Source organism: Xenia sp. Carnegie-2017, unplaced genomic scaffold (genome assembly GCF_021976095.1).
Source record: "Xenia sp. Carnegie-2017 unplaced genomic scaffold, XeniaSp_v1 HiC_scaffold_3, whole genome shotgun sequence".
In the NCBI taxonomy this organism is placed as follows: Eukaryota; Metazoa; Cnidaria; class Anthozoa; order Malacalcyonacea; family Xeniidae; genus Xenia; species Xenia sp. Carnegie-2017.
Window position 1 is genome coordinate 3,874,259 of NW_025813493.1, and position 11,270 is coordinate 3,885,528.

An 11,270-nucleotide genomic window follows, 5' to 3' on the forward strand; every position below is an offset into this window, starting at 1 on the left:
AAATATTGTTCAAATTTAAAAAGAAATACGCCTTAGAGACGTTTCTAATATAGTGTTCATAGCGTTCAATGATCACATTAAACATTTCCAACTTCTTCTTTGCCCTAAGCCATAGCTTACCCTTGAAGCCATAGCTTACCCTTAACAACGATGCAGGTAATCGCCACCAATGCACAAATAAAGCTCACCATCTTGTCTTGTGTCAAATGTCTTACAAGTAAACACTTTAGGTTGAGATGAGGATAGAGGCTATTTATCTATGTGTGTGTCCAGCATGAATAAACTGTGAGGATAAAGATGCCTTTACAAAGTTACACAGACTAATTTATTTCAGCAGATAATTGAACTGCTTTAAATAGTTTAAATATGTTGAACAGTTTGCACACAGAGCCACAAACTGGACATTATTTTAATTTAAAAATCGAATTCATTCAACTTGGAAGAAGTTTACAAAATTGACTCAAAACTTAAAACTCGGTAGTTTTGAAGGATTTGTAACATAACATTTACTGTTTAATAAACAGGCCTTTATTTATCGTAAAACAACACCACTAGCTGATTAATATAGAATTAATGAATAAAGACGTATTGTGATAGTGTGGTAACAAGCTGTTAATTACATTGTACTTCATTGATAGCTTGTTTGCGATGTTATAGATTTTTTAATAAAAAAAAGTTTAAAAATAATGAAGAGTTTTAATAATACATAGCACAAGGCATTGCAGTGAGCACTGTGTTTTGCTAAAAAAAAGGACCAATATTATCAAAAATTTTCAATTAAATGCTATTCGTGACGCCACTCTGTAAGGGAGCGACAGCCAAAACAAAGCTTGCATTGATATAAAGACTGTTAATTAAAAATTGAAAAGATTTAAGAGTATCCTTTGACAATTCTATTTTCATCGTATGAATAGGATCCACCAAAATGTGTGTTAAAGAGCACGTATGCTGTATGTTGTTGATGCTAAGAAATAACAATGTTTTGGATGGTGCTTGATATTGGTTGTTGTAGGGTCGCCTTAATTTAAAAATTTTACATCAGCTACTTTCTTTTTGAAGAAACATCTAGCTATTTAAATGCACTTGTTGAACTGATTGAAGACTTAGCAGCGTGGAGCGCCGTATACGTCAAAGGAAATTACTTTTTACGTCATATCATGAAAAAAATTTGAGCTTGCTGTTTACAAAATTAAAGTTATGTTCAATGGTATATTTTACACAGCATGGCATTTAAAAAGAATAGAAAAACACGCACAATTTTTTTTTCTCGATAATTTTGAAAGTGATGTAGAAGGCAATCCAACAAATATTATTCGTAATAAATTAAATGGTTTGAACTCGACGGTATCGTTACATGTTTGTGGATGTAGATCGTCCAAGCTAGTAGAGTCCTGAGGAGGACTATTGTTGTTGATGTTAATTGACGTTTTGACAACCGTATAGCGGTAAGCCATTACAGTTTTTAGCCTGAATAATCGGCTAATGAAGATCTAGAAGGTTACCAGTCAAATTAGAATAGGAATTTGAGTATGTTAATCATCAGCACTAACCAAGCCTCAACATTTGATGACGAACCATGGTGTGCCATTCTACAATAATGAGTTAAAAATAAGAGTAACGTTGACAGATGTTTTGTAATTATAGAGATGCAAGGTTGGATCAGCGCCCACTGTCAAAATAAATTATAAATGTATTCGATCAAGCTATACGTAGGTATGTTTGTTTGAATAAAGTGAATTTTTAAAATAATTCGACGTCTACCGTAAGAAAAACCGGCTACCACTTTCAAATCTGCACGACGGACAAGTTTTTTTTGCAATAATAAGTTTTGAACCATTACAAAAGTTTCGTCGAAATAAAATTTTGATTTTATATATTTGTTATGACTGAATATGTAAGAGCACCTAGATCCAATCAGATGTTAACATGCATGTTCTCTTTTACATAGTAGCCATGCCAACATACCAAGCTTCATTGCATTCAAGACTTACTTGAATACATTTAACTCGTGTAACGCTAATGAAACACTTATTTGCAAGAGATAAACAATTTGTAATTATGGAAAGTGTAAATTATACACATAATCTAAACATAAGTTATAAGCTGGGTGCTTACAATTTCAAGTGTATGTACATAAGGGCCTGTTCATATGAGCCGGGCTGGCCCGCTTTACCGAGCTTGCCCGGCAGTAGCAAGATCTCACCTCTTTTAGTATTTACATATAATTTCAAATTTGATTCATATAAGCGAAGGGCTGGCCTGTTTTGCCGGGATCTCCCTTAAACGAGGCGGGATCACGGCATAAAACGGGTTCATGTCAATGCACAATGCGGGCTAGACCGGCATGCCGAGTTAAACATCGTACTATTGCACATGCTCATAAAATTCAATGCGATGCAAAAGATAGGGCAAGCAAAAGAACAACGTTCGGTGGACTATAGACTAATGCATAACATCATCGAGTTTGTTTCAGCTTATAAAAGTAACATAAAGTATCGAGATTTGGACTTTTATGCGGCGTGCGTAAATAATTATTACTGTACTTTGTCGGGTTAGCCCGCCTCATGTGAATCAAATAATAAACTGGCCAGGCAAAGTCGGCCAGCCCGGTTCATATGAACAGGCCCTAAACTAATAATAATTCGTTATTTATTGACATCACATTTCTTTGACATAAAGGCACCCGTCATACTATGTCACCGACCGACGCAAAAGCAAATTTTGCCATTTTATGATATATGATCGATATCCACAAGCTTGGAGTTAGGACAAGATCATGGAAGCTCTATTGATGTATTTAAGTCAACTGTATTTTAATAATTTATTGCCAACTATCGATGATGCATGCACGTAATTTCATGTTGAGTATTCATGAAGAATAGGATGGTTTCATCTGATAATAAAAGAGTTTAATTATTTGAGATTTAGACAGTAGCTATTTTATGCTCGAAGTTTCGTCCAATGAATTTGCACTATTACTAGTTGCTTGACTATGCAATGTTTAAAAGACGAATTTTGCGCCACTATTTTGTTTTATATAGTCAAACCTTGATGTAAATCAACTTGCACAAAAAGATTTCTTTTTTCTTTAGTATGAAAAGCAATTTTACTATTTATAAGGAACAACAGACACAACAGTTTGTTTACAAATTCAAACTGACAGTATTGCATTATATGTTTGGAATTTGTAGTTACATACACATCCTGTTGTTTACTTATTTGATATTTTGTTGTATAAAATACAACAAATTTACAAAGTATATAAATTTCTATGCCTAAGACTCAACCCAGCTGTTTTCCTGTCTACAAGTGATATGTATCCTTCTTTTGATATTCTGTCTCAGCAGTCAATTAAATTAAGTAATTTATTCATACACGACTTAAAAAGAAACCTTTAAAAGGTGGCACTCGATACAGATCATTCTAAAATATAGCTATATTTTGTGTACTTACTTTTGATGCAGTAAAATTGATTACAAGCTGTATTTCGCCGTTGATCATTCTTAAAACACAATTTACGTTGTAGCTATAATGAAGCAAACTGGCAATAATTCCCCCCAGCTGTCTCCAGTATAAAAATTATATAAGTATAACTCTATTATCCCGAACAGCAATTTTATTGTTAATATCAACTTTGCACGTACATTGAAGGAAGTTGTTGTGTCATAACGAACAACATATGCAATTACGAACATGTTAACGTTATCAACACGAATTTTTGAAACTTCTACTTTAAAATAATAAATGTGCAGGACATTATTTTTTGAACGTGGCCAAAATGAGAAAAATGTTTTATTTCAGTTCGCATCGCCAGCATACTCATGTAATCCTGCTGTCAATCTCTTTGAGTTTATACTCACAGCAAAAACAATGAATTTGTATAGACATGAATAAGGATGTTGAAAAGCTGGACTAAAACTTGAGAACTAAAAAACTAAACATCACTTGAAACATAGCTACCATCAAGGTATGTAGCTATAAACTTCTACCTCACAAATTGACCGAAATTATCCATTTCTAAAAGTAGCTTGTGTTGATGAGCTTATTTTTGGTTATCAGCAAGCTATTGAAATTGATAATTCATGCTTTATTTTCAAAGGAACTGTAATAAACACAAACGTGGCATTTATAAATATATACGTTAGAAGATATTAGTTGAAGTAATGTCAGTTGTTGTGATTAATTTCTCACTAGTCTACAACATGTGTTTTTCTTTGTGTATGTACGCTCAAGCCTTATTTAAAACGTGATCATTTAGAGAACCTGACATCGATGATCTAACTTGAAGTAGTTAAATATGCCAGTATTTTATCGATTCTCTTGGCCTTTGTAAGCCACACGACAATTTTACAAGACGCTTTATAAGGACTTGTATTTTCAAAGTGATTAACAAATCCTTCCTCTTTAAAACTGAGATATTTTCCTCTGCTGCATGATGTTACGTTCTGACAAAAATCTTCAACTCTAGTCCCACTGATATTCACTACGTTTCTGAAGATTGCAGAGCGAGCATTCTGGGTACAATGGCTGGGTACTGCAATATAAAATTAATACGCATGCGCATCATTGTTTTTCTTTTTAGCACGGTTTCGTCAATGAGAACGACGCTGACTATTTTTGCTCTAAATTACTCATTTCATTCCTAACGATTCGGAGATGACTTTAACCACCAGGACAACGATAAACTGTTTTAGCAATGTGATTATCTTTCTTCAACATTTATAATTTTGATTCGGTGTTGTAATGTTGTTTTATTTATTTTGCTATTGGTAGAGGATAATTAAGCCACTGATATGTAAACTAAACTAGACTATTTCTCTACGCAAGACACGTCCACAAATGTCAGTATAGAAACCAATAAGGCACGACTAGAAACCGACACATCGGACACCTCAGTCAAAAGAAAATCTTCTATAGGACGTACATTACAATGAACGTTCTACATGTGATTACCAATTTTTATGAAAACTACTCTTAGATCCTTCAAATTATAACCTTGTTTTGTTCCTTATGAGGAGATAGATGTAACGATATAAATTATCAAACATAGTACACCGGGCGGTTTTGACCGGATGTACTGTAGTGTGGGGGAGATTCTAGCGCCTTCTAAATTGTGTAAGTTTTCCTAGGACTACGTGCAATGATGGGCTTAAAACGTCGGTCCTTGGTGAGTCCTAGGTCAGGCTTGATGTGTTTACACTGGAGGCCTAGTCAGTCCTTGGTAAGTTACGAGACCGCAGTGTAAACGCGGTTTATATATGGTGTGCAACCATTCTTTCTGGAAGGAACACGATTGCTGACGAGCCAGATAATAAACAATTGTTTGGATGAGGTTGAGCATGATATCAAAAATTATTCAGACCAAGGTCAATATTATCTGCAGAAGCAAAGCTGAGGCAGAATACGTTGCCGAGGTCTGAATAATTTTTAAAATCATAACTACGAAAGCCAAGTTCAATAATTGTTTTATTATTCACTTTAACTAACTGAAATATTATTAACACATATCAATATAGAACATTTTTCAAACCTTCGTTAATTTTTTTGTCAGCTCGTTTATTCAAGTTCATCTTGTTTAAATATGTTGTAAGCACGTTCAAAGCCATCTTAGCCGCTTTTTTAGTGTTTTCTGGATGCTTCTTGTTTCAAAGCTTTTACATCGTTTTTAGAAACTGTGGAAAACATCGCTATGATTTGACTTTTTTTCGAAACCGGCTCTTAATGACGTCCATAATTGTAGAAACTGTTATTTGTAAATAGACGTCTTACCTACAGATATCTAGAATTATTTGCAGGTAGTTGACCAATCAAAAGCGACATTGCTTACATAGTGAATAATGATGTAAGATAATTGCATGAAATGCATGATACACCAAGATTGCGTGGAACGAGGCGAAAATATAGAATTAGTTACATACAGAGCAATATCTCATTAAAGAAATGAGTGAAAAGACATAACATTAGAATCACATAATTACCTAAATCAGCTCTAATTTTAGAGAAAATATTAGAAAGTTATTATTTCACCACAGTATTTTTAACTATTTTTTCAACGCTTTTTTAAATGATAATGATTATAAAGGATCTTTAAAAGACATAAAAGTTATTTTTTGTTATTAAATGTTGAAAGTTTCATTAGAAATAGTGATCAAATTTATGACATTACAGCTTTGGAAATTCTTTATGCTTTTATTTTCATCTCAGTGAACTTTAAAGATTTACCACCTTTCCATTGTCGCCAAGTCACACCTTTGTAATTGTTTTGGTTGCCACTATAGTAGTGTCCATTCAGGTTAGAGTCATAACAATAGTTATCATAACAATACCACCAAGCTCCTTTCCAGTCAGTGGCACAGTTTCCTGCACTTTGATGATTATTTGAATCTTTTGTTGAAAACGCCTTGGCTTTATGACAAGATAATGAATTGCTAGCATTTCCTACAAAAAGTAGTACCTTTCAAAGTTCGCATTTTATGCAGTTATAGAATTCTTCTGAACTTGCAGAAACTCTCCCAAAATGGGTTTTATGTCATTGTTAGAAGATTCCTACAGCGGTTTTTTGGGGGGCTTTTGTGAGATTTGCCAATAAGTTTTTTTATTTTATGTAGAAAAAGAGGAAGGAATGATGTAAGTGTTAAAATATGTTATATAACACTGAGTTTTCATTTCACATATTCTGGTGCATGTGGGACATCCAACGACAATCACATTATAACATTGCTACCGTTTGTCATAAAGTTGTTATAGCTGACTTATTTAACAACTTGCTGTAAATCCGGTTTCAAAATGGAATAAATAAATTGCAAAGGTAAATAAATTTGTCAAGACTTTGACTTTGATCCTACTTTCATTTCCCAGAAGATTATTTCCACATCCCAGCCTTAACTCATTGCTCTCACTCCTATGTTAAGTAATGAATGGTATTTAATTTTTATTATAATAGACCTTAAAAATTCTTTATTGACTTGATGATATACCTGTAGTGTTGTCCGAGACTTAATTTACATTTATGTTTTTCATTCTTCTATATGTAAATTTATCCACGTATAATTGAATGAATTTCAGTAACGTTTATATATGTATAAATATATTATATTTATTTATACATATTCTTGAGGTTAAATAGTTGGAATGTTATGAAACAAAAAGAATAATAGCATAATGCTTTAACGAACAACTACAAACAATAATGACCTTATCTAACAACATTTGAAAATTAAACTTCCTCCTCTTCTTTGTAAACAAGACAAGTCTATTCAAAAGCAGAGAGCCTTAATTACAAGTCCTGAGCTTGTGACCAGTATAGCAGAGTATAATTCTAGGACTAAAAGGAACAGGAGTGGAAGGTTAATTTTGCAAATGTTGTTAGATAATGTCGTTATTGTTTGTAGTTGTTGGATAGAGCATTATGCTATCATTTTTTTATTTATACATATATAAAAAATCTTGGAATGGAAGCCTGAATTTAATATTATATATTACAGGTTTGCATATATTTTATATAAAAGGTTTTAATGTTTATTTAAGTCCACATAATTTAGCAATGTTTCAGGCGCATGCTCATTACTTGTTTACAAAGCTTCAATTGAATTTTCATTTAATCTTAATCATACGGTAAGCACAATCCATGAATGATCTCTTTTTGTAAGTCAAAAATTGTTGTCGTAGGGTGCAACTTAATGATTCACACAACAAAATGATTTTTATGTTTGTTCAATGTATTTTGTTCGTAATATCAAATTGATTATATTTTTTAAGATCTAACAAGACTTCCGCTCAAAGTCAACCGTTAAAATATCTATGTTTTTCCCAAAATTGCTGACCTGCCCACGCAAACTCGAATCATTACAACGTATAATGCTTATATCAAAAAATGGCTTAGAAATTTGTCCATCAAATGTTTACATTTACTTATTGACTCACCAGAATATGCACCAAGACTCAACTTATATTTATTTGCTTCATTCTCTACAGCAAAATAATCATATTCAGCATATGCTTTGTTTCCTGACCAGTCTCCAAGGTCAACACGAAGTTTATTTCTCCTTGCTGATGTTAGTCTGTATATTTTATCCAATCCAAGCCAGAATTCGCCTTTCAGATCACCAAAACCATTCTTATAATCCCTCCAATCTCGATAAAAGTCTACACTTCCATCTTGACGACGTTGAAACACAGTCCAACCTCCACTAGATGTTGTCATATCACAGAAAACATTGAAACTGCCCTGGCCATCTGGATCAATTTCATAAACTCCATTCTTCCTCTTTCCTTTCATGTATAGATCTGCACAGTCTTTTGCCTATAAAAATATTATTGAAAAATCTATTGCATTGAACTTCCTACGGGTTATAAATCATTAGGCATCCAAAGAAATTGTTATGAAAAGCTTTCCTACATAGATCCATTGTGCCAAATAGCTGTTCAAAACATTTTAAGATTAAACTCAACATATTTAAAATTGGCACAATTTCATTCTTATCCTCGAAATCGTATGAATTTTAAAATTGCATTCTTTTTCTCGAAATCGAATTAAATTCAGTAACCTAAAAATAGACACTTGATTGGGCATTTTTCTTTTAATTAGTACTTTAAGTCAGATTTTATATAGTTTTGCACAATGCTTATCAGGAAAAAAATAAGCGTTAACAATATATTTAAAATTAACACATAATACCCACTTAACAAACATTTTCAAATCAACCACTTTCTTTTTTCTTACCAATGCATGAGATTCATAAAAAGTCCATTTGCCTTCTGAGGCTAGTTTCTCCATATTTCTGGGTTTTTTTCTGTTGGTAATTTGGCAGTTTATCTCAAATTCTTTTGCATCAAATAAGAAATTAAAGCCAACACATAGTTTCTGTTGATGACATTTCATGGAACATTCAATGTCATTGTGAACAGCATGAGTTGAAATGATATCTTTGGTGATAACGTCTCACCTTTAAAACAAAGAACAAAACAGGATCAATTACAAAAGGTGTAAATAATACAAAAAGATAACAAAGTCTATTTTATAGTCAAAAATACAAAAAAGAAATAACAAGATTTATAAAATGCAATGAGTCATGGAGCAAAAGAAAGTGAAAGATTATCTTCGCTCGTCAAAATTAACCAATAAATTATCAACGTTTAAACCTTAGATGGAAACATTTTATATAAATATCATGAAATATAGGGTGATAACACAATGGTAAATATATAATATTTCCCTATAATTTCTACACTGTGTTTCGTATATCACCACTTTTATTGCTCTTGCTTCTGAAGCTTTTTGATAAATATTTCCTCAATCATAAAGATTTTTATACAATTTAAATATTAGCCGTCATGTTTAAAGTAAACATATAAGATCAGTACTGTACATTGCCCCTTGCTACTCTTAAATAAAAGACCAGCTTCATGGCTGTATAATTTCGGACTTAAAGCTTCATTTGAAAAGCTACTATTACATTTACACTGATGTTGAAAAGAACCATAGCTACAAGTATAGCAGGTAGATTCTTTAATCATGGAATGATTTAAAATTTTAGAAATCATAGCATTACGACTTATTTCTTATGTATAGCAATGAAACACTATTGTGTAAGTATGCCTGAATGTTCAATAAGAATAATTGACTTTATGAGGTCAAATGCAGTGTTCTTAAACAAGTCCCAGCGCATTAATTGTGTCAGCGCAAGCTCCCGTAACTTTGCCTGAAAGAGAAGGTTTTTGTTTTTGGATAAGGGTAGAACTAATCATAAAAGTTTACAACTGATCAAAAAAAACCGTAAAAAATTTTGGCTAGCGTTTATTTTTAGCATCGGCCGACCATTCGCACAGATATTACGTTCATTCAAATTTTAATTATAATAAACCAAAAAAAGAACTCCTTTCATACATTTTGGTTTGTTTTTATTTTATATGTACAAACATGTTTTTAATATCTAACCTCTAGTTCTTTCCTCTTTTTCTGGAAATAGGATGACATTGCAGAATTTTTAGAAGTTAACTTCGATGCATCAAAGCTGGAAAATAACACGACAAACATTGCCTCGTCAAATTTATACCGTCCTAACAGCAGTTTTGTTAAGTCTTGGTTTATTCCAAACATTTCATGAGAAGGAAATAGCAAAAAGTTCAAAATATTGATGTGTCCTTGTCGGCTTTCTGATTTAATTGGTAACATACACCAGAAAGGGAAAAACAGCCAAAGATCATACTGTAGTCAAAAAAATTGAAGCTGAGAAGTCTGCCTGCTTCTATTTACTATCTACAGAGATGGACATTTCAAATCTTATTTTGCTTCTGTTTACTATCTACAGAGATGGACATTTCAAATCTAAATTTTTTTAAACTACAGTGTATGTTCATTTTGAAGCAGGCAGACCTATTACTTATTAGCATAGATTCATGACGTTAGACAGAATGTACTAATCTCACATCAGAAGACGCAAAATAATAAATAAGAATCAATGATCTGAAATGTGTTAGAATGCTGTTGAATTGATTTGATAAATGTTAATAAAACAGCAAAATAAATTATCATAATTATTTTTTTGGGTTTGGGAGCTATTACGATAGGAATTGTTGTTCAAATATCAATCAAGACATGGTTTAGAGGTATATATGCATATGTAGATGCTTTTGCAAAAATTTTTTTGCCATGACATAGTGAGGACATTGGGATTATTACTGTTTCATTATTCATGATGATAACTCACACTGTAGGTTTATAATACATCTGCTTACAGGACCCTAATAACGTCATAAAGTGAAAATGTAAAGTACACAAATGTAAAATATTTAAATTTGTATAAAAAATTTATATTTTACTTGAAACAAAAAAAACTTTGGTAAATTTTGCTTCAGTTTTTCAGTGTAATGTAATAAGACATATTTAAGGAATCGCTGGATCGATGAAACATTATATAATTGTTCTTATGATTTTGTCCTTTATCATAAAACAACTTTCAAAACTTCAGAATAAACCAAAACTCAGTATTTCTACAAGTCTATTGCTTTGTTGATTTGAGTGACCACTAGGTAATATTTTCTTGATACAATATTTGTCGTGTTATCGCTTTGATGCATCCAAGTTTACATTCAGGGAGTGAGGGGGGGAGTGAATTTATATATCTAGACAACACATACGTCTCATGTAAATTAAATACATTAATTTCTTTTATTATATGGCTGGTGTCACTTCCAGTAAACTAGCGTGCCTTCATTAGCTCAAAATCTGTTTTGTAGGTCCATTTTTGCAAACAATCGTAAACAAATTT

General features: G+C 32.2%; 1 protein-coding gene and 1 long non-coding RNA gene across 2 annotated transcripts; one reads left to right on the forward strand and one right to left on the reverse strand.

Annotated features, from left to right (window-relative positions):
• Nucleotides 1-1,409: 1,409 nt before the first annotated feature.
• On the forward strand, nt 1,410-2,921 carry LOC124454713. The gene is made up of 3 exons (XR_006951575.1): nt 1,410-1,445; nt 1,645-1,713; nt 2,680-2,921. It is a non-coding gene; the product is annotated as an uncharacterized LOC124454713 (long non-coding RNA).
• A 2,642-nt stretch (nt 2,922-5,563) lies between these two features.
• On the reverse strand, nt 5,564-8,920 carry LOC124454730 (angiopoietin-related protein 7-like). Its single transcript, XM_047005500.1, has 3 exons — nt 8,723-8,920; nt 7,924-8,302; nt 5,564-6,438 (listed from the first exon to the last, which is right to left on the reverse strand). The coding sequence occupies exons 1-3, from the start codon at nt 8,879-8,881 to the stop codon at nt 6,182-6,184; spliced, it is 795 nt and encodes a 264-aa protein (XP_046861456.1). The 5' UTR covers nt 8,882-8,920; the 3' UTR covers nt 5,564-6,181.
• Nucleotides 8,921-11,270: the final 2,350 nt, after the last annotated feature.

Bases quoted from the DNA above. Each gene is read 5' to 3' on its own strand.
- LOC124454730 (XM_047005500.1), bottom strand. From the start codon at position 8,881: ATGAAATGTCATCAACAGAAACTATGTGTTGGCTTTAATTTCTTATTT. The intron at 8,303-8,722 runs GTAAGAAAAAAG...ATATTTTTATAG, and splicing joins TTTATGAATCTCATGCATTG to GCAAAAGACTGTGCAGATCT. The intron at 6,439-7,923 runs GTGAGTCAATAA...TACTTTTTGTAG, and splicing joins GAGTCTTGGTGCATATTCTG to GAAATGCTAGCAATTCATTA.